The sequence below is a fragment of the Gasterosteus aculeatus genome, chromosome Y (genome assembly GCF_964276395.1).
Source record: "Gasterosteus aculeatus chromosome Y, fGasAcu3.hap1.1, whole genome shotgun sequence".
Classification (NCBI taxonomy): domain Eukaryota; kingdom Metazoa; phylum Chordata; class Actinopteri; order Perciformes; family Gasterosteidae; genus Gasterosteus; species Gasterosteus aculeatus.
Genome location: NC_135709.1, coordinates 12,753,817 through 12,777,511, shown reverse-complemented (window position 1 = coordinate 12,777,511; position 23,695 = coordinate 12,753,817). Strand labels below are relative to the sequence as shown.

The following is a 23,695-nucleotide window of genomic DNA, read 5'->3' as shown; positions in this document are numbered from 1 at the left end:
TAAAACTCTGGTGTACAAGCAACAAATAACAGCATAAAATATCTAGGATGAAATGAAATGTGACAATTCAAATACCTTTTGAGAGTCTAAAATAGTTTAGAGCTTAATACTATAGCTAAGTCATTCTGAATCTTTTGTATCTTGTTTCCTTTTTAACAGCTCAAAACTCCTCGTTTCCTTACAGCACAAAAATGAAAACTGCTTGTGTTGGATTTGCTTATGTGGTGGATTGGGGGAGGGTTCAGCAGGTACAGTATGTGCTACATGTATCTTGTGTCAATTAACACAGGATACAAGATATTACAAGATATTACTTTGATTTCTTTTTCTTTGATTTGTGGAGGTACGGTTGCAGAGGTAATTCTCTTTCTCTTGCTGACTCAGTCTTTAGTGGCTAGTGAAGCCCAGCCATTAAGGGTTTCTTCTCTAAATCAGTGTTCACATCAAAGCTTTGACAACATCCATTTGGTTTATTTGAGTGTGGGTTTATGTCTCTGTGCAACTCTCAATTCAGTTATTTTACAGAGAAAGAAATTGCTCACAGAACTGAACAGTAGCAACGTAAATATCACAGCCAAAGGACTGGGATGCAGCTCTTGGGTTAACTGCATCTCCTAAAGATGTCATTTGTTCATCAGTCAGTGGGCAATCTGCATCTGGGACAATGATGCTTGAGTGGTCATCATGGGGAAGTCCACTGTTTTCCCACTCGATTTCTGGAATGTCCATATCCTACAACAGAACAATTTTGAATTTCATGCAGTATTATCTGGATAAACAGTAGGCACATTTTCAAATTTGGCTAATTTCATTGCTTACACATGTGAACCACATTACTTGTGTGCAAAGTATAATGTGATTAAAATCACATTATACTTTGCACATACCTCTGTGTTATCTGGCCCAGGAATTGGGTGATGTGCACCCACAACTGGTTAGGGGTCATCTGGCTCTCAGTTCTTATCGAATGATTGTCCCAACCACTGCGAAAAGTATTGAGGTCATCCTGCAGGCGTGGGAGGAACACAAGGTGGCAGCAGAAGAGGTGTGTAGCGGTGTCGATGCTGAGGAAGCCCTCTTCTTCAAGGTAGTGGAGAACATCGTACTAGACGCTTGTTACAGCTACCCACAAGTCTCTCCACAGCCGCTCAATCCTGGAAAATTATTAAATTGACAAACATTTTAAAGTACTATAGAAAATTTACTTCCACTCAACTTCTTCAATCCCAAAATAAACTAACAGGAAACATCACTGAGGTTTCTTTTGAGACAAGTGCACAAAAATATATTCATTTTGGAAATATAGTCCATCCCGATTCAACCTTTCTTTATTTTGTGTGTATGCATAAAATATCTTTAAAAATTAGATCTTGTTGTATACATACTGTATGTCATTGCACCCAAATGTGAATCATTACATTACATTACATGTCATTTAGCGGACGCTTTTATCCAAAGTGACGTAAAATAAGTGCATTCAACCATGGGGTACAAACTCAGGAGAACAAGAAACAAGAAAGTGCAATTTCCTCAAATAAGCCAATTTACAATTTGCTACAGATGAGTGGCGTTAAAAGTACAATTTAAGTGCTATAATTTGTTAGTCTTTAGTCGAGGTAGAGTCTGAAGAGGTGTGTCTTTAGTTTGCGGCGGAAGATGTGAAGGCTCTCTGCGGTCCTGGTGTCTTCAGAGAGCTCGTTCCACCATTTCGGCGCAAGGACAGCAAAGAGTCGTGATCTAGTCGAGTGTTTTGCTCTCAGTGAGGGAGGAACGAGCAGTTTTGCAGATGCAGAGCGGAGAGTGCGGGTTGGGATGTAGGGTTTGACCATGTCCTGGATGTAAGCTGGACCCGATCCATTCACAGCATGGTACGTGAGCACCAATGTTTTGAACTGGATGCGGGCAGCCACCAGTAGCCAGTGAAGAGAGCGGAGGAGTGGAGTAGTGTGGGAGAATTTCGGAAGGTTGAAGACCAGTCGAGCTGCTGCATTCTGAATGAGCTGCAGAGGTCGAATGGCGGTGGCAGGGAGACCAGCCAGGAGGGAGTTGGAGTAGTCCAGGCGGGAGATGACAAGAGCCTGAATGAGTACCTGCGCTGCCTTCTGAGTGAGAAGGGGACGTATTCTCCTGATGTTGTAGAGCGTGTATCTACAGGATCGCGTTGTCGCAGTGATGTTGGGAGTCAAGAGTTGGCTGTCGAGTGTGACGCCGAGGTTCTTAGCGGTCAAAGTGGGCGTTAGCACGGAGTTTCTAAAGTTCACTGTCAGGTCCTGGGTAAGCAAATCTTTTCCGGGAAAGAGAAGTAGTTCAGTCTTGTCGGGGTTGATTTTCAGATGGTGGGCGGACATCCACTGAGAGATGTCAGTTAGACAGGCAGAGATCCGAGCCGCCACCTGGGTGTCCGAGTGAGGGAAGGAGAGAATTAGTTGGGTGTCATCGGCATAGCTGTGGTAAGAGAAGCCATGCGAGCGAATGACAGCGCCAAGAGAGTTGGTGTAAAGCGAGAACAGGAGGGGACCCAGCACGGAACCCTGAGGAACTCCAGTAGTAAGAGGACAAGGTTCCGACACAGATCCTCGCCAGGTTACCCGGTAGGTGCGAGAGGTCCAGAAGGATGAGGACAGAGGAGAGAGAGGCGGCTCTAGCAGTGTGGAGCTGCTCTGAGACAGCAAGGAGAGCAGTCTCTGTGGAGTGGCCTGCCTTGAAACCTGACAGGTGGGGGTCAAGGAGGTTGTTACAGTGGAGATAAGAGGAGAGTTGATTAAAGATAGCACGTTCAAGGGTTTTGGACAAAAAGGGAAGAAGAGAGACCGGTCTGTAGTTGTTTTCTTCAGAAGGGTTGAGGGTGGGTTTCTTCAGGAGAGGGTTGACTCTTGCCTCCTTCTTCTCTGAACCACACTGCTAGAGCCGCCTCTCTCTCCTCTGTCCTCATCCTTCTGGACCTCTCTGCTGCATTTGACACGGTCAACCACCAGATCCTTATTTCCTCCCTTCAGGAACTTGGTGTCACAGGCTCTGCTCTCTTCCTTCTCTCGTCCTACCTCGACGGCCGCACTTACCGGGTAACCTGGCGAGGATCTGTGTCGGAACCTTGTCCTCTTACTACTGGAGTTCCTCAGGGTTCCGTGCTGGGTCCCCTCCTGTTTTCGCTTTACACCAACTCTCATGGCGCTGTCATTCGCTCGCATGGCTTCTCTTACCACAGCTATGCCGATGACACCCAACTAATTCTCTCCTTCCCTCACTCGGACACCCAGGTGGCGGCTCGGATATCCGCCTGTCTAACTGACATCTCTCAGTGGATGTCCGCCCACCATCTGAAAATCAACCCCGACAAGACTGAACTACTTCTCTTTCCTGGAAAAGATTCGCTTACCCAGGACCTGACAGTCAACTTTGGGAACTCCGTACTAACGCCCACTTTGACTGCTAAGAACCTCGGCGTCACACTCGACAGCCAACTCTCCCTGACTCCCAACATCACTGCGACAACGCGATCCTGTAGATACACGCTCTACAACATCAGGAGAATACGTCCCCTTCTCACTCAGAAGGCAGCGCAGGTACTGATTCAGGCTCTTGTCATCTCCCGCCTGGACTACTCCAACTCCCTCCTGGCTGGTCTCCCTGCCACCGCCATTCGACCTCTGCAGCTCATTCAGAATGCAGCAGCTCGACTGGTCTTCAACCTTCCGAAATTCTCCCACACTACTCCACTCCTCCGCTCTCTTCACTGGCTACTGGTGGCTGCCCGCATCCAGTTCAAAACATTGGTGCTCACGTACCATGCTGTGAATGGATCGGGTCCAGCTTACATCCAGGACATGGTCAAACCCTACATCCCAACCCGCACTCTCCGCTCTGCATCTGCAAAACTACTCGTTCCTCCCTTACTGAGAGCAAAACACTCGACTAGATCACGACTCTGTGCTGTCCTTGTGCCGAAATGGTGGAACGAGCTCTCTGAAGACACCAGGACCGCAGAGAGCCTTCACATCTTCCTCCGCAAACTAAAGACACGCCTCTTCAGACTCAACCTCGACTAAAGACTAACAAATTATAGCACTTAAATTGTACTTGTAACGTCACTCATCTATAGCAAATTGTAAATTGGCTTATATGAGGAAATTGCACTTTCTTGTTTCTTGTTCTCCTGAGTTTGTACCCTATGGTTGAATGCACTTATTGTACGTCGCTTTGGATAAAAGCGTCAGCTAAATGACATGTAATGTAATGTAATGTAACTATTCAGTCACTTGCAAATCAATATAGAAGACTGACAACACAAATATCAAGGCACAGCTACCAGTTGGTTAGCTTAACCTGGCACCCAAAGAACTAAAGGTGCTGGTAGAGATTTCTTTATTCTGCCCTTTGAACAAACTCAACTTCCAATATCAATGCTATGACAGCCCATTGACTCCTGCCTTGTCATCTAACTCTTGAGCCCAGGGGTATTTCTAAATTGTTGAAGTATACCTTTAAAAGAGCAACGTAACCATTAACTATACTGGTCGCAATCTTGACGCAGGTACTGTTCTCAACAAGTGAGTTTGTTTGGGAGTCCTGAGTGTTTCTAAAATTTGTGGACAGATTTAGTCCCTACAAAAATGATGCAGCTGTGCAAGATGCGGTCACGATACAGATGTGCAAAAAGGAAGGTTGAGCACAAAGAGGGTTCTGGTCTGAACAAGGGGATCTAAAATAGAGGGTTGGAAGGGAAGAAGGGATCATTGGACTACCTCAATCCATACCCCGCACACCAATTTGTTCATTTATATTTGCGTGGTGGCCTCTAGTTTCATTGTACTATCAATTTCATCTGGAGGGTCAATTGCAAAAGCAGGGCCAGTCATTTTCCAGACAGAATGAAATAATTCTGACCTGGTTTTCAGAGACAAATCCTCCAACAAAATCTGTGACATCACTTTGTACTCCACGCCCCTCAAGGACAAGGTAAGGCGAAATTGTCCAGCGATGCAACTGCAATTCACCTTGCATTATCTCCGATTTCTCTCAAGTATTTGAGATCAATCCATGTCCTCTTTAACCCTCAGATATATAAGCCATGTCATGCTAACCATGTTAGCACTCCGAGCAAGAACTTTGTTTTTAAAAATACAAAAGGCATAGCATGAAAGATGGAGGCCCAGGAGGACAAATGCCGTCTCCCTGTCATTGTTTTCGGATAGATGATGCTTTGGGGTTGTAGACGACCAAACAGTTGTGGGCAGAGAGTATTGATTTAAAGAAAGTGCCTCTGTTCTGGTAGGATGAATAAAACATGTCTGGAGCAGAACAAGGCAATGTGGCTGCACATGGTTTGGGCTTGATGTTCCCAAGTTTTTGTGCTTTAAGTATGTTCATTTTCTACAGCAACATCTCTTTCAAGAAACAGTATTCCTGTTACACTACACAAGGCACAAAGCATATTGTGTATTTTTGCTTTTGCAAATTCTTGGGTAACAGCTAATTATAATTTTCCTAATGAAAGTAAAAGCTTTGGTTTCCCCTAAAAGGTATTTAGTTTGGTTGGTTGTATGGAGCGGTCAGCCTCAGATTCATTTTATACCTTTAGTTCAAATGCTTCGGGGCATCTGATTGTAATCGGATATTGCCTGACCACGTAAAAGTACAGTAAATGGTACAAAGGCAAGCCTAGAAGCCCCGGGGACAGACTGTGTCCCAGTTGGCAAACCGGAACCGCAGGCAGTCAGGGATGCATTGTGGCCATATTAAACATAGTTGTAGACGGATTCTCAGTCCAACAACTATGCAGGAAGGCATACTTAATACTAGGGCTGTCTACATACCTCAACAAGAAGTTGACATAGTCATCATTGGTTTGTAGACCACCATTGTGAAGCTTTGAGTTTGGCATTTTGTCAGTCGCCATGTTGGCTCTTGGTAACCAGAAGTTACAAGTAGATGGAGCTAAATACACACCACATTTTAGGTAACTAAACAGTTTACAGTTAACTTTGATGAATTGAAAACACACCGTGAAGGTGTTTCTGCTTGCAACTCTCCGACTGGAAGACTCAAAGGTGGCATCCTGTTGATCACAAAGTAGCCATGCACTAAAGCAAACTCATAGGCTCTAAAGGGGACAACAATTCACCAAATGAACACCATTCTGTATTGAAGACTTGAAACTAGGGATTGACACTATGAACTAATTTCTACAATCTTTACTGTGGGACTAAAATGGTTCGATAGCCAAAGAACCCAGATTATCGCTCATCTTTTTTCCAACAAATAACAACATAACCTACCCAAGCATTAATAGGCAAACCTTCAGGTCAGGCACACAAGAAGCTGCTTCACTGTTTGCTACTTAGACTCTCTCCCAATATGTCGACCCTTACAGTTCAAACTCCTTGCGCGCTACAAGTCAACGGCATAAACCTTTACTTTTCATTTCAGTTGGACGCCTTCGTTTCAAAGTTGTGCTTCGTTTCAGCTGTCGATGTCGGCAAAAAGAGAAGCAGGGGATGCGTTAAGAAATACTGCGTATTTCCAGATGGCATCGACATATTGCGGCAAAAGGAAATTTTTCCTTTTTTTCTTTTGTTGGTACTCATAGTTTGGTTTACTTGACTCGTTTTTGAAGTGCTGTGATTTTTGTGATCAATGTGGACAGAAAGGAAATGACAGATTATACAAATGGGACTAAAATTACTTAAGAATCAACCCCCTGTCTGTCCCCTGTCCCCTGCTACCTCCCCGACTGTCCTCTTATCCTCCCCCCCTCTTAAACGTCCCTCTCAGCCTAAAATCACTTAAAGGCCGAGGATTAAGGTTTAGCCCTCTAAACACTGATAGCAGAGGTGAGGGAGGGAGGTGGGAGGAGAGAGAGAGAGAGAAGGAAACAGGGTGAGAGAGGACGGAAGTAACGATGGGCAGTTACTGTGACTTCCTGACCACAACGGAGGGATAAGGATTTAATCCTTTTGTTGTCCTCGGGTCAAAATGACCCGCCACTATGTTAAAAAAAAAAAAAATCCCCTAAACAATATTTTTTAAACTTTTTCCTAAATTGGCCCCAACAGTAGAAAAAGTGAAATGTTTCTTTTATTCACATTTCCATGTAAACTGTACAAAAAAAGGTACAAAGGTGGTCTTCGGGTCAAAATGACCCATGAGGCAAATAGAGTTGAAATCAAGGTCACAGAGTTATTTACATACCACAGAATGTTACAATGTTACAACGATTCGAGGGAAATGCGTTCTGGTCTTTGTTTTCGACATATCACAAATGTATTCCTTTTCATAGTGCACAGAATTCCCCGTAGGGAGGTGGGTCAAACAAATACAGGACAATCAGCCAGGAGGCCGCGGTTTGTTTCCTCTATTAAACCAATTGTCAACATTTACTTTTTCAAAACTAGACCAGCAACTAAAGCTTACTGGGAGGAACTTTTAACTTGTTATGTCAAAAACCAACACCAGTGGTGGCTGACCCAGCTCAACTTCAGCCCCCTCCTTGGGCTGAAAAATAAATAGTCAATATACAAATTGTTGATATTGGTGTATAATATGGAACTCAACCAGTAACATTTGTTAAAATAGGAAAATGTAGAAATGGCCCAATTGCTGATTAAAGAGTAAATGAGTCACATACAATTCGGCCAATCAGCGCACAGCCGAAGCTTCCAGGCCGGCACACCAGGAAGCTTCTGGTTTCCATGCTGGCTATTTAAAACAATGGGGACATGAAACATCTGCCTATATATTTTGTAATATTATACAGAATAATGTAGTGTACCGAATTGGGTGTGAGGGTGACAAAAATAAAAGGATGCTGTGAAGAAGTGTTTTGTTTTCTATAATGCTGCAATTGTACCTGTTTAATTGTCTCTCTCATTCAGTTGCAAAATGTAGTTTGCCACAGTAGCCTTTCCTCCTGATGTCGGAAAAGAAACGGCAGGGTGAAGGACTCATCGACAGCAGAAAATGAAATGTACAGTTGCAGTTAAAGATCCTTTTATGAATACTTGTGAAATCAAAGTTTATGATTTACAGCAGCATGTGTGTTCCTCAGGCTCCAATGGTTGCATTCATCTGTGTGATCATTTCAGTGTGAATTATGGACAATCTGGCAGCTAATAGGGTACAATTGAAAAAAAAAAAACCAGATCAAACAATGATATTGCTAAACGTTAGTTCAAATGTTTCTTTCCGTTTAACCAGTCGAGTATAATGCGCTGTAAGCCTCGGAATGGAACCCTGTGAGATCACAATGACTGAACCAACAAGCAGAAAGAAAAAATGTGTATGAAATCTTATCCAAGATGTCCCAGTAGCCAGAGGGGCTGCAGTTTTACACATTTAATCAATACCCAGCCTGACTGAGTTAAGACAAGCTGGAAACATCCTCCACATCCAAGATTTCTCTCGACTAACGACTGACGTATCTCTGACGATTGCGAAACGCACCCCAAAAACGCTCCCCTCTTTAGTTATTTATAAAATCTTTTCTTGTCCCAGAGTTAGAATAAAAAAGGGTAAGGAGGGAAAAGGGGAGGGGGGATGAAGGAGGGAGAGAGAACCAGAGGGAGGGAGGCAGACTCCTTCGCATCCATCTCTCCCTCTCTTCTATTATTCATCAGCCTCCTCTCATCCCTCGCTCAAACTGCTGATGGAGGTTAAAATAGGTCAGGGGGATAGGGTGATGCGCGCAACAGTGACTGATGTCTTCCCCGGCAACGCGTCGTCCCCCTCCTCCTTCCCCGCATTGCCTATCTCCTTTTTCCTCCCCTGCTGCCGCCCTCTCATCTTCACCCGCTCGTTCCATCTCCTCAGCTCACCTGGCTCTCTCTTCCTGTTCCTCCCCCTTTTTTTGTGATGGAGGAGTAAAACAAGCGGCACGCGTCGTTGCTAGGGGCTCGTCAAACCAGCGTATCGACACTACAAACCAGCTGTCTCGTAATAGAACTTGACTACTTGGCTGGAAAGATGGAAAATAGGAGTCAGGGACAGAAATACAGCGTCATGGTTTCATTCAAGCTTCACTGCTTTGGGCTTCTTTTTCTGTGCTTTATTATTATTATAATTAAAGTAAAATGGCATCTTACCTGTTAATTAGTGTGTTTCTAACACACGTGGGTTGGCTTGAATTACCCCTGATAGATAAATGTGTGGATATTTTGGATTATTTTCAAACATTTTGGGCGAATTTAGTATTGATGAAAATCTGATTTTCAGTTACATCTTCACTTTGAAAAACCAATTGTTGAAGTTGTCCTGAAACCGAAAAGATCATGTTTATTATAAATGGTGTAACAGTGTTGTCTTCCAGAGAAACGTGGGAACAAAGTTCGTCATTGTAGTAGATGAAATCCCTGGAGGGCGGAGGGGGGCGGAGTTAGATAAAACCACATCTTGAATACATTTAAAGGCTTTAGGACTGTCGGTTGATCAGAACGAGCTCAAAATCACAAAAAGTCCAAGATCAAGTCGATTTAATATTGGTCAGGTAACAATTTTGTGACGTCTTATGATAAAATAGCAAAATAGTGCATCCACATTTTCAAAGATCAATTAGGTTTTAATTCTTAAATATATTGAGTAAATTTTAATTGGAAAAAATATTTGTATATCTTAAATTTTAATTAAACTCTAAATGAATAAAATAGACTCTTTGGCTTTGTGAAAATAAATGCACTTAAATAAATATCCAACACGGCAGAAGCTGGCAGAACATTTCATCCCATAACAGACCCGTCGGCCATTCGGTTTCAGCTTGTTAGTTATGCGCAAGAAAGAAGCAACGACACCACAACGCCAGAGGTGTGGGCAAAGCGTCGATAACATAAAAACTATTGAGCTCATGTCCAGATATTGTATAATAAGTCAATATAGTAATTAAGTTCACCAACGAGTCGCTAACTTTGTCCGTCTGTTGTGATGAAACTGAACCGTACGGTTGCATAAGAGCCAAACGATGAGCTAAAAGACAGCCAAACGCTGTTTGAGTTCCAAATATATGAATAGTTTCAAATAAAGTTACGTTTTCATACTACGACTGGTAGTCACGTGAAAGTCAATTTTTTTAAATATATACATATATATGTATAACGTATCACATTCGATCAAAGATGTTACTGGTCCGCCCTCCACTCCATCACAGACACACTGGGATCGTTTATCATTCCGTCCACCTTGTGTTCTCATGGAAACCTCCGAACACCAACAGCTGCTTCTTGCTGAGGACAATGCGATGGCCGCTGCGACCCGGTGGACCACCGGGCGCCCTGCGGAGCAACAAAAAAGGGTAAAACCTGAAATCCCTTCAAAACACAGTGTGCACTTGTGTGTACTTGTTAGTAAAAAATACTTAAATAAACTAGAAAATGCATTTCCTGCTGAAAATGCGTTGGAATGCAAAAGGCTGAAAGCTGAAATGAACTTCAGAAAATTGCTGAAATTACAGAAAGTTTAAGGGAATTTTAATACATTTGCTGAAATTACAGATATTGGAAAAGCTGAAATTAATTTGAAATTGCTGAAAATACAGAAATGGGAGAAGTTGAAAGGATTTAATAGATTTGCTGAAAAAGCAGAAATGAAAACAGCTGAAATGAATGTGAAATATTGCACACAAAAAAATACAGAAATCAATATTAAAACATTGCTGTTAATACAGGCATAAGAAAAGCTGAAATTATTTTAAAGAACTGCTGAAAATACAGGAAGTGGGAAAGCTGAATTTCAATAGATTTTCTAAAGAATACAGAAGTTGCAGGAGCTTGAATGAATTAAAAAAAATACAGAAATAACAAAAGCTGAGATGACTAAAAAGAGGTTTAAAATTGTTTGTAGTAATATTAGTATTAGTTATAGTTGTAATTGTGGTATTAGTAGTACTAGCAGTAGAAGTTGGTTTAGTATCAATAGCAGTAGAAACAGCTGGAATAGCCATAGTAGTATTTGTAATAACATTAGTAGTAGTTGTAGTATTAATAGCAGTAGAAATACTAGTAGTATGGTAGAAGTATCAGTTGTAGTACTAGAAGTACTAGTAATATTCGTAGTGGCTGTAGTAGTATTTGAAAGCAATACGTATTTCAACGAAACCGCTTCATTCTGAGCTTCATGGTTAAGGTACAGATAATCATTCAGGCTTTTATTTTGTAACTAGAAAATGCATTTCCTGCTGAAAATGCGTTGGAATGCAAAAAGCTGAAAGCTGAAATGAACTTCAGAAAATTGCTGAAAATACAGAAAGTTGAAGGGAATTTTAATACATTTGCTGAAATTACAGATATTCGAAAAGCTGAAATAAATTAGAAATTGCTGAAAATACAGAAATGGGAGAAGCGGAAAGGAATTTCCATAGATTTGCTGAAAATAAAGAAACAAAACAACTATAGAAGAAATAATATCAAAATATTGCTGGAAATTCAGAAATGACAAAAGCTGAGTTGAGTCTTAAAACATTTATTTGTTCTAGTAATATTAGTAGTAATTGTAATTTTGGCAGTAATAGTATTAGCATTAGAATAAGTAGTAGTTTTAGTATCAATAGCAGTAGAAAAATAGTGTTAGTAGTACTACTAGTTTTATCATCTGTAGTACTAAACTGTTAGTCATTGTAGTATTTGTAGTAAAATGAGTAGTAGTTGTGGTATTAATAGCAGTATAAATATTGGTAGTATGTTTTCTTATAGTAGTAAGTGTAGTAATATCAGTTGTTGGGTCACTGCTACTGGTAGAAATAGTATTTTTAGTACAACTACTATTAGTAGTAGTAAGAGTCATTTAGTATAAATACCAGTTGAAATACTAGTAGTAGTAGTATTAGTAATGTAGTAGTAGTATTAGTTCAAGTAGCACTACTAGTTGTACTAGTGATATTAGTAGTTGTTGGGTGTGGGGGGGCAGAATGTTTGTCCTTCAAACTATTAATCGATAGACCTCATCACAAACACTACAGTAAAATTCCCTCCATGAGGGGTTATATTTTAAAATGTTGGCATTGGGGAAGGTAGAAGGAGAGAGCACACTAGAGAGAGCAAAGGTGAAAGAGAGGGAGGGAGGAAGAGAGAGAAAGGGAGAGAAAGTGAGGAAGGGAGAGGGGGAGGAATGGAAAGAGAAGTGGAGGAAGGGAGATAGAGGGAGGAACTGAGAAAGAGAGGGTGTGGAACGGTGAGAAATGGAGAGGGGGGATGGCAGGAGAGAAGAAGAAGAAAGAGGAGGAGGAAGAAAGATGGGAAGAATGGAAAGAGGAGAACAAAAGAGAGGAGGAGGGAAGAAGAGAGAGGGCAGGAATGAAAAGAGGAGGATAAAAAAAGGGTAAGGAAGGGAGAGGGGGGAAAGAGGGAGGGAGGAAGGTAGAGAGAGGGGGAGAAAGAAAGCGGAGGAGGAAGAAAGAGGGGAAGAATAAAAAAGAGGAGAACGAAAGAGAGGAGGAGGAAGGGAAAAAGAAAGATAAGGGAAGGGAGGGGGAGGAATGGAAAGAGAGGGTGAGGACGGGAGAGGGGGGCAAGAGAGGGAGGGAGGAAGGGAGAGAGAGGGGGAGAAAGAAAGAGGGGAAGAATGGAAAAAGAGGAGGAAGGGAGAAAGGGGAGGAAGAAAGAGGGGAAAGGAGGAGGAGGAAGGATGGAATAGTGAGGAAGGGAGAGGGGGAAGAATGGAAAGAGTGGAGGAGTAATAAAGAGGGGAGGAACAGAAAAGAGAGGAGGAGGAGGGGAGAGAGAGGGGGAGAATGAGGGGGGGGAAGCATATCTGTGTTCTGTGACTCCACTAATCAACTATTATGGATCAGCTGTGTGACACAAACTGACCAACTGACAAACTGCAGCGTGTGTGCTGGTATCCACGGTAATGGAGCACCTGCTCAAAGGGCAAAGACAGAACAGCGAGTTACACACAATCCACACCTCAAACAAGTGTCAACTAGTGCAAAACTATAACAGCTATCCAAAAAAATACGACGTTTTTACGAGACCCAAGACTCTACCGAACGCATGGATGCGTTTGTTATGTCTGTCCAGTAATAAATACGGCTCCTGTCGCAGTTTACAAAACGTGTAACTTCTGGATTTTTTGAGAAATATGTCGTCAGATTTGTATTGGAGCCTATGGGGCTTTTGGCAGAGGTTGTGTCACTCTAATACTCAGGAATCCAAAACTAAAGAAGTCTGGGATTCCATGAACACATTAATCCAATCAGCACAACCATGCTATCATTAATCCAAAGAAATGAAGCCTCAAAAGTGTATACTTTGGCTCTGAGGACATAAGTTCCATATTTTTTTAACCAGATTCTGAAATAGGTCTAACTATTGATGATTATTGATTTATATAAATTCAAGCATAAGAGGTAGAAAGCTAAAAAGTCATAGCAGGAAAGCCGGAAAGGAGTTGAATATTTTAATATTTGAACGTTTTTAATAGCTGAAAGTGTGAAGGAGTTGAAAGGTGCCGCGGAAGAAATTGATTAACAGTGAGAAGAGGTCAGGGTGGAGGGGGGAGGGGGGGGCGAGTGTCTTTATCATATTGGTCTGTTGACAGAAAGCATAGCTGCGTCATGTGACTCCACTAATCAGGTCATAGGAGCAGCTGTGAGTCACAGACAGAGATCCTGCAGCATGTGTACGAGTAACCACGGCAACGGCGCACCTATTGGATTGGGTGGGGTGGGGGGGTGTAGATAGAGGGAGGGAGGGTGAGAGGGTGAGGAAGGGAATGGTGGTGAGGAAGAGATAGAGAGGGAGAGAGGAGGAGAAATAGACAGACTGACTGTCTGAGAGTGATTAACAGTGAGAAGAGGTCAGGGTGGAGGGGGGAGGGGGAGGCTAGTGTCTTTATCATATTGGTCTGTTGACAGAAAGCATAGCTGCGTCATGTGACTCCACTAATCAGGTCATAGGAGCAGCTGTGAGCCACAGACAGATCTTGCAGCGTGTGAGCGAGTAACCACGGCAACGACGCACCTGTGCGGCTGCAAAAGGGCAGACACAGGACAGCGAGTTACACAGAATCCACACCTCAAACAAATGAGAACCAGCGCAAAACTATAACAGATATCTAAAAAATACGGCGTTTTTACGAGACCCAAGACTCTACCGAACGCATGGATGTGCGTTTTATGTCTGTCCGGTAATAAATACGGCTCCTATGGCCGTTGACAAAACGTGTACCTTCTGGATTTTTAGAGAAATATGTCGGCAGATTTGTATTGGAGCCTATGGGGCTTTTGGCAGAGGTTGTGTCACTCTAACACTCCTTAAGCAAAAACTAAAGAACTCTGGGATTCCATGAACACATTAATCCAATCAGCACAACCATACCCTCATTAATCTGAAGAAATGAAGCCTCTAGGGTGTATACTTTGGCTGCAAGGACAGAAGTTCCATATTTTTTTAACCAGATTCTCGCGCTGCCCCACACTCTAGCCCTCGAGGTCCCCACTCTAGCAGACGCAATACACACTCATGTAAAAGTCAGAAACGGAGCGAAGAACTAGTGAAACATAATCAGTGATTATGAAAAAAGTACAATAGATATCCACAAGCAGTTTTTTTCATAAAATAGTTGAGACCTGTGTCAACATTTGAAAGTTTAAATTGTGTCTGTAGCTGAACGATTGGCGGAGCTGAAATATCTGAAAGTTGAAGAAGTTTAAGGAGGATTTGAAAACAATCTCCATTTGAAAACCATGTTTAAATATTAATGATTATTGATTTATATAAATTCAAGCTTAAGAGGTAGAAAGCTGAAAAGTCATAGCCCTCAAGCCAGAAAGGAGCTGAACATTTTAATATTTGAAGGATTTTAATAGCTGAAAGTGTGAAGGAGTTGAAAGGTGCCGCGGAAGAAATAGAAGAAGATGAAGTTGAAGAATAAAGATTCGAAGAACAATACTTGGAATGCATCGTTAATGCATTCCAACAAATAAAGATTCGAAGAACAATACTTGGAATGCTTAATGCATTCCAACAATTAGTGATGAAGTGGCTGACGAGTTTCCCCTACAGCCGTCTGCCCCCTTGTGGTATAAACGGAGAACCACAGTGGAGCATAACGAGCCCAACAACAGGACAACCAGTCACCTGGCTCGTTTACATGGAAGTAACTGAAAATGTTGTTGATAATCAAATAAGACACATTAAGCTGAGATGTTACGGGGGCTGAGGGTCGGGATCCTCGTACCTGGTGGGAGCAGCGGGGCGGAGGGGGTTTGGGGATGTCCGATTTAACCCAGCTGTTCTTCTTGATGTTGTAGAAAAACAGATCGTTGTACAGGTACGTCTGCAAGGAACAAGGCCGCATTGTCTTGACTTTTTTTCTTTTTTGGGATAAATAAACCAAACTGTGTGCATCAAAGCGCATGAGCTTCATAAGCAGTTTTCACAATGTGGATGACGGTGAGGCTGTGTTGAATAACAAAGCACAAGTTCAAGTGTTAGTAAAAGCCGCTAAGTTGGGTCATCTAATTTTCCCATACCTTCCTTCCATTAAAGAATTCTCCTCCGAACAGGATGAGCTCCTCTTTCTCGGGATGGGCAGAGAGAGTAGCGCTCAATCTGCCAAAACACAGAAAGACATCAGACACGCTATACCTGACCGGTGTGGCTTCAAATGGAACAAACCACTGGGTTTTATAACAGCCGCTGTTTTTATTTGTATTATACTTTCGCCTCTAAACTAAAGACATTCATCTGCTGATTTGGTCTGGAACAAATGAACAAAGAAAATAAACCTTGGTCTGCGAGTCAATCACTGGGCTCGGATCATTTTTCTTCTGGATGACGAATAGTATATCTGCTTAATATCAGCGTTCTATCATTATAACGCCACGGCAATCATCAAAAACAGACCTGCAGCCACGAAGACATTCTCTCAAAGCTAAAATATATTGGGAGGAGCGAGAACCTCACAAAGCTCTTCTACAGCTTCTTGTCAGTTAGCACACCCCCTATTATTGTTTCTTTTGTTTGCGATCGGCACAGTTTTAATGGTTAGAATCTATAAATTTCATTAACTGAATTCCATCAGCAAGGAGAGCAACAGAGGAGAGATCCATCAATCGGGGCTCACAATAAATGTTTGGTGGATTAAGCCAATGTGGAAATATACGTGACTACAATCAAGACTGTAAGTGGTGCTGTCTGTCACCTCGGCGATGTCGTCTCTACAACTTGGGTCTTGGTTGCATCCAGATTCTGAAACTCAGCAATCAGAGCCTCCAAATCCTCCTGGAGACAGAGGAGGAGGGATGGAAAGCGATGAGAACATATGAGGCATCCATTGGATTGGAGGTCCAATGCTGCTGATAGTAACACTGCTGGTGCTCATAAACAACAGTTGTTATTACCTGACACTAATGTGGACAGTAGTTAGCAGGGGGGGCAAACTGCGCAGGGAGCAGACCTGCTAAAAGCTAACTACACCATATATCAACGGTAATTTGCACAAAGATATTATAGCGGCGATGTCGCATTAATAGACCAAATATTAATTTGGGGTTAATAGTTCAGCCCATGTTAACGTTCACGTCTACCTACCTCCTCTCGTTTGGACCTCTTTGAAACTTTTTTCTCCATCTTGGCCGCTGTCTTCTCCACCCCCTTCACCTTTTTCTCCTTCTTGTCCTTTTTGCCCATGACGGCACAGTCGTTAACTTTAAGCGGCAGGGGGGGTTGTGTCTCTTGCTTCTCGGTGTCACATGGACCATCCAAACAAACGCGCACGCGCACGCCAAATGCCGACGAGTTTCCGCCCTCGAGGGCGACGGACTTCCTGCCGCAGCCCCGCTGTGGCCTCCGCGCGGAGGAGCCGCAGCGCCCCCCGGCGGCGGGAGGGCGCGCGTGGCCAGAGGAAGAAACGCTCGAAAGGACACTTTTAAATGCTTTTAAGAGTTTGAAACTGACGTGAGTGACCTCTGGGATCCTCGTCAAGAGAGAAAAACGCAACGACCAGTCTATTGCGCTCCTCCGGTAGTAAAGACGTGTTCAAGACCCCGCTGTGGTGCCCATAAAATAAAGACAATGTATTGACCGTGATTTCCTTTTAAATGCCCTTGATGTGATCCGTACAGAATGTTTTTTTACACATTCATTTGGCTATTTGGTATTAGGCTTTCAGTGAGATTAAGGCAGATGGGGGCCCCAGGCCAAGAAGATGCATCTGTCACAATTGACCCTGATTGCCACACAAACAGCCTGAGATCCTTTTGGGGCTTCGGGCAGTTTCACCTTGTAAAGCTGTTACACCTTCGGCTTTAACCAGCCCAATGAGGATGGGGACGACAATAATGGCTGCCGGCAGCATTCACACACTCAGCGTGACCTCTGTCCGCATGTTTGAATACACGTGTTCTTTTGTCTTCAGTGTGTGTGGAATTTCACAGAGAGAAACCACACGTGCTATAATGAGCAGGGAAGTGTCTTGACACCTTGATACGGCATTTGTTTTTTATTAAAATCCCTGTGGGCAGGCCATGCAGCCCCTCCGCAGCAGTGCTCTCGCCTCTTGCCTGAAACATTAAGAAAAATGTAATTCACGGCTAAAATTAGGTGCTTTGGTAGTGAAAGTCAGATAATCCTTTTTTCCAAAAGATTGATTCAAACCATCCATCCATCTTCAAACCACGTATCCTGCACACAGGGTCGCGGGAGGGGAGGTAAGGAGTCAATCCCAGCCAACTTCGGGGTACACCCTGGATTGGTCCGCAGCCATACAACCATTCACACTCACATCCACACACCTACGGGCATTTTAGAGTCACCAATCAACCTGATCCCCAGAGCATGTCTTTGGACTGTGGGAGGAAGCCGGAGAACCCGGAGAGAACCCGAGCAGACACGGGGAGAACATGCAGACTCCACTGGGCGGAGTCGAACCCAGGACTTTCTTGCTGTGAGGCGGCAGTGCTGACCACCACTCAAACCATGATGCTGTTTATTATGAACAGAAGAGGATTCATGTGTTATGCTTTCACCCTTCCAAATCTTGACAGTTTATTTAAAATTATAGCTTTACAATATCAGGAAGACATCAGGGTACATTGTGTTAATCTCCTCTGATGAGAGGCTCGGAGATATTTTAGTGCCTTACACTCAAATAGATAAAATCCAATTAAAGCGATGCCTCAAATATTGGTATCTGTAGGGAGGCTTTCTTGTTATATAAATATTGCCAACTACAGAATTTAATTTACCAGCCAAATGATTGCTTTGCTTTATATTGCTTTCATCACATATGTATCTTATCTATGTAATCCGCTCCTTTGAAGGCCCTCTCTGGTTGAATGGAGGTCTTATCCTTCATATCGGTTCACTGTGATTAAAGGCAGCATATTGTGATATTCATTTTTCTTCCCCGCGTCTATAATCACTCACAAGATACACAAAACCCATCAACTGACTACTCACACCAACAGCCCATAGAGTATATGCCCACAACTCACTCCTGACTGCTAACCTTTGGAGCTTTTCTAATGCGCTTCAGGGTGCATCTGTGGATGTGTATCCATGTGTGAGTTTGTGTGTCTGTATCTGTGTGTATGTGTGTGCATTCATTTTATCTTCGTTGAGGTATGCAGGGCAGGCTGGTACTCCACTTGTACTGCTACAGATCAGGCCAAGCAAGACTTTGACACGATGAACTACAAAATACCATTGTATCCTGTTTGTGCGTTCCCAACCTTCTTCCTGCGAGCTAGACACACAAAAACATTTTGGTGGAGTCATGTGGGGGCCCATGAGCAACGTTCCAGCGCCCAGTCTGCAGACTTGTGATGTATGCAGGATGCATTCTCGAGCCCTGAAGGCAAATGTGTGGAACACAAGTCCCTTTTGTGTATTAAACTGGTGCAGTTATGCAAATCAGACATTGTGAATACAAGCTGTTGATGGCAAAAAAAATGTGCTATAAAGATGTTTTCCACAGATGCAGGTGTTACTTCGCTTACACTCACTACTAAAGGCATGTTATCATTTAAATGCAATGAGTTGACTTCCCACTTGACTAGACTTTAAATCAACGTGACTTCACGTCACCTAACCTGACAACACAGCTACTTTTCAAGCACAGGTCAGTGAGCCAAAAGAGAACGTGGGCAATATTCTCCGAAAGAAATGTGGTTTACTCTGCTTAAGACCGAAGAACAGATGGCTGTCTCACACCTGTGTCCCTCTGCATCAATACACACACACACACACTCAAGCGTCCTTGCATCAATACTGCCCTCAGCACCGGACCTTCTGCCTGTCAGCCTGAACGTCTGGTCGTGACTGATGCTGGTGGGAAAAGAATAAAGGACAGACGTAATAAGACGAGCAGAGATGTCAACACCTGAGAAGAGAAATTACCCGGAATGTGTTTATCGAGGTCATCGATAGAAACACAAACAAGAGAGCAGGAACACACACATCGTTTGTGGCTCATCATGAAAAACTGAGATCATGCTTCAGAAACAAACCACCTCGATGAGATCACTGAACAGTCTTACTTATTTACAACTGTAAAGTTCACCACCAATCCTAAGGATACATCTCACTAGTTCAATCTACTCACAAACAGATGTGTAAAAATGGAGTAACTATTTCTAAATGATCAACCTTTATCAATCATGAATTATCGTCAACTGTTGTTTATTACACATTGTTAATTAGTGAGATTTGGAGCTATATTTATTTTAACCTCTGCAGGCTCCGTACTTAAAGGTGCAATATGTTTGGTTTTGCAGCATCTAGCAGGGAGGTTTAACATCGCAACTAATGGAAATTCCTTGTGTTGCCCAAGAGAAAATAGAAAAAGTAGAGCCAGCCTTGTTTGTCTGCTCTGGGCTACTGTAGGATTGTAAGCCCGGGACGTATGTAGACATAATCCTGTCATCACAAATAACGAAGGATTAAGGGACTAAACATATCAATATTATTCTCCATTTCTGACAACACACCTCTGACAAATGCTAAAAGGTCTTTAATGCATTAAACATCGACATTAGAAGATGCGTTTCAGTTCATGTCATCATTACCCTTTCCCTCACAATGTTTCATTTGTACTTTTATTTCACTCGTCTTATGCCTCTGTGTGTGTGTGTGTGTGTGTGTGTGTGTGTGTGTGTGTGTGTGTCTGTGTGTGTGTGTGTGTGTGTGTGTGTGTGTGTGTGTGTGTGTGTGTGTGTGTGTGTGTGTGTGTGTGTGTGTGTTTGCACGTATTTGTCCACTGTGCTCCTTTAAAACTCACAGACAATAAAAGACAAGCACAAATAATCAGTGGCCGGTCGATCCCAGTGTGCGTGTGTGAGGTGTGTAAATACTGCTAGCAGTGCATGAGTGTGTCATCGTGCATGAATGTCGGGAAGTGGAAAACCAGAGCTAACACCTGTCTGTGTTCCCTGGTCAGGATGTAGATGTATATATATATATATATATATATATATATATATATATATATATATATATATATATATATATATATATATATATATGTATAGATGTCTCACTGATCCCTCTGCATGTTCTTCATGAGGAGTAGATGTATAGATGTATATACGTATAGATGTATAGACATGTAGATGTATAGATGTGTAGATGTATATATGTGTAGATGTATATATGTATAGATATGTAGATGTATATATGTATAGACGTGTAGATGTATATATGTATAGATATGTAGATGTATAGATGTATAGATGTGTAGATGCATAGATGCATAGATGCGTAGTTGTATATATGTACAGACGTGTAGGTATATAGATGACTCACTGATCCCTCTGCATGTTCTTCATGAGGAGTAGATGTATAGATGTATATACGTATAGATGTATATACATATAGATGCATAGACGTATAGATGTATAGACGTGTAGATGTATGTATGTATAGATGTGTAGGTATATAGATGACTCACTGATCCCTTTGCATGTTCTTCACAAGGGAGAATCACAAGCAGAACTGAGCGGACAGACTGTCGTGTGATTAGAGCTTTTCAGAGGAGAATCTGGTGCGTCGTGAACAAGCTACATATAAAACAGTATAACATGCACCGTAAAGGGTTGAAGCATGAACACACACACACACGTGTGTCCACCATGTCCTTCTGTGTCAAAAGGATGAGCCAAGAGAGGCTTGGTAAAAACATGTTATAATACACAAGTTAATACTTCTTTTTGTATTGTGTGAAACATCTGTGGATCTAAATGTTCCCTCTGTGGAAAGTCAGATAAAGAGCCACACGTGGCCCCTGCAGGTCTCTGAGTGACTCAATGTTGACTCACTTCATACAATAGGTGTGTTACATTTACACAGCTTGTTTCACCTCGTCGGTTCTACAGATCGCAGCTTATTTGAGAGCAAGCTGGCAAATTAACTCTCTCTCTGCTTGTTTCGCTTCGAGTAGATTTGGTTTGGTAAATCAGTCTCAACTTAATTAGTTGTTTTTTAAACGGATAAAACATTAGTTAGTGGCCTCTCTGTCAGGGTTGTGTAGGAAGGCAGGACTCAAACACAGACTTTAAAGCAAATAGACTTTAATAGTCATAAACTCCAATAAAGCAAAAGGCCAACGGGCAAAAAACACATACAAGTACCGGGGGGGAAAAAAGGCTGGCACAAACGAGGACCATGCAGGACAAAAGACAATGACGCCACAAGTGACAAGAGACACACACTGCTTAAATACACTAGGGAGGTGCAGGTGATTGGACACAGGTGGAAACAATCCGACAATCACAGGAGATGACAGGACCAGGCCGGAAGTGAAGTTACCCGGGGACACGAGTGGCAGAAAACTACAAAATAAGACAGGAAGTGAACCACACGTGACACTCTCAAGCAGAAATTGTTGCACACCAACTGTTTATTAGGATATAAAATATAAGGATTCTCCATTTTTGTTATCAATTTAAACTATTAGTTTGCAGGTGTCAAACACGGCATATTTGACTTCATCTCTTTAGAGATTGTCGGGCGGCTTAACGAGTCCCTTCCCTTTGGACTCGCTGCAACAAGTTGTCACAATGTATTAAATATGAAAGCAGTGGGTAAACAGCCCTGGAGGCTTTGTCTCATTCACAAGGAGAACAACATGTTCATTAATGTTCAACCTGAAGGAGAGGCCATTCTTCACAGCATCACTGACCCCGCCTGCGTGCTTTCCTGTGTTTATAGTAAGCACATGATGCTCACATGCGGCTAAAGAATGTTCTTTGAAAAGGGCATTACCCACCACGGCGCCAACGGCCTCGAGACACCAACGCCTAATCTGAACCGTGTTGTCCTATATCAAAATATACTTATTTGTCTGATCTCCCTTACTACCCTTATTTTTGAAATTATTTTCTTTGTATTACTAATGTAATGTTTTTTTACCAAGTGGAAATACATATAAAAAGTTAACTTAATATGTTATGCCTCCTTTTAACCAAAGAAAAATTATGAGGATTTATCTGTCGTATCATCCTAGACATTTTCCACGTATGTACAATGAATTATCAAACTAGGCGTAAGCCAGAACATAAAAAGATTCACGTATTGTCCGCTTGCTCTCACCTGCCAGAGAGACACCTTAAAGAACATAGCACACAAAGACAGTACAGCAGGACGGATTGAGGGAATGTTTGTGATCTCTGGGGCGAAAAAACAAGCTGTGACAAAACCAGCCCACCGTCAGTCCCGGGTCGGATATGCAACGAAAGGAATGTAAAATAGAACCTATTTCATAAAGGGGTTTGAACTACTAGACAAAGGGTATCACAGGATCTATCGTAAAACACCCCCCCCCCCCTCCCGCCAGCTGAGGATGTCCTGGAAACATCTGCAGCACAAGTTCATTCAAGCTGCCCAGCTGGCTTTGGGAGGCCAAAGAACCAAGAAAACGGCGCGCTGCACAGATTCAACTCAACCCAAAGTGGGTTGATAAAATCAACGAGGAATTTGTCTGACATTATTTTAGAGAAAACAAATCAAGATGTAGATTTCTATGTTTTATCTCCTATAAACAAAGACACACACACACACGCACGCGGTGTTCCTCCACGATCCTACACGATCACCTCGCCTACTCAGAACAGACAGGTTTTTCAGGCCTTTCTGTGAAATGTTGCAGCAGCCTCCACGACACTGCAATTTCCTAAAACACTCTTTCACATAAAGGTTGTTGCGGTTATATAGTCTCAAGTCAAGTGTCGAAAACCCAATGTGGGGTCATGATGCTACTTCACCATCGGAGAAGTTATAGATGAAAATAGCAAAAAATCATGAACGTCGAAGCTAAAAGTAGAATGAATACACATGCTGCTTTTGCTGTTAATGATTGTCACACTGAACAAAGACCAAACCCTGGGACAACATTGTTGTTCTGATTCATCACTGGGTGAAGCACTGGGTGACTTTATCTTTTGAACCTGCTTGTAAGAGCCAAATGTGGGATTGGAAAAACCAATCACATCATCAGTATGTTCCGGCCTCAGGTTTTAAAGCTTTTGAATACCTTGTCTCTGGATCTTGTGTACCAAATGCAACGCACCTCCACGACTTGAGGGAACTCTAAAGGAAAGACAGTGGCTCACAGTAACAGACGGGGCTCCATGTTAACATTATTTGCTGAATACTTTTGACATCCTTCATATATCCTGTAAGCGAATGTTATAGACTCCTCTGTCACACCAAAACGTATCTCCAGGGGTCGCAGTTCGAGACAGTCAGGCTCCATGGTAACGCAGCTCGGACAGCTT

The 23,695-nt window shown here is 42.6% G+C and overlaps 1 protein-coding gene across 3 annotated transcripts; it reads right to left on the bottom strand.

The window, feature by feature from the left end:
- Window positions 1-450: 450 nt before the first annotated feature.
- LOC120812224 (kelch domain-containing protein 4-like) lies at window positions 451-16,713 on the bottom strand. 3 transcript variants are annotated; one of them, XR_013455072.1, is made up of 7 exons: window positions 16,515-16,713; window positions 16,126-16,205; window positions 15,455-15,533; window positions 15,160-15,258; window positions 10,164-10,256; window positions 888-1,154; window positions 451-732 (listed from the first exon to the last, which is right to left on the bottom strand). XR_013455072.1 is itself a non-coding variant. In XM_078097778.1 (6 exons), exons 1-5 carry the CDS (start codon window positions 16,611-16,613, stop codon window positions 10,173-10,175), a joined length of 441 nt encoding a protein of 146 aa, XP_077953904.1. In that variant the 5' UTR covers window positions 16,614-16,709; the 3' UTR covers window positions 7,974-9,344; window positions 10,164-10,172. The 3 variants fall into 3 exon arrangements, 1 of the variants encoding a protein (XP_077953904.1); XR_013455073.1 differs by lacking the exon at window positions 10,164-10,256 and having other exon boundaries at window positions 16,515-16,702; XM_078097778.1 differs by lacking the exons at window positions 451-732; window positions 888-1,154 and adding an exon at window positions 7,974-9,344 and having other exon boundaries at window positions 16,515-16,709.
- Between the last annotated feature and the right edge of the window lie 6,982 nt (window positions 16,714-23,695).

What these genes read in the sequence shown, in the direction of transcription:
- LOC120812224 (XM_078097778.1), bottom strand. Translation starts at nt 16,613, where the DNA reads ATGGGCAAAAAGGACAAGAAGGAGAAAAAGGTGAAGGGGGTGGAGAAG. An exon ending in GTAGAGACGACATCGCCGAG is followed by an intron (nt 15,534 to 16,125) that starts GTGACAGACAGC and finishes GTGTTTTGGCAG; the next exon opens with ATTGAGCGCTACTCTCTCTG. An exon ending in AATTCTTTAATGGAAGGAAG is followed by an intron (nt 15,259 to 15,454) that starts GTATGGGAAAAT and finishes TGTTCCTTGCAG; the next exon opens with ACGTACCTGTACAACGATCT.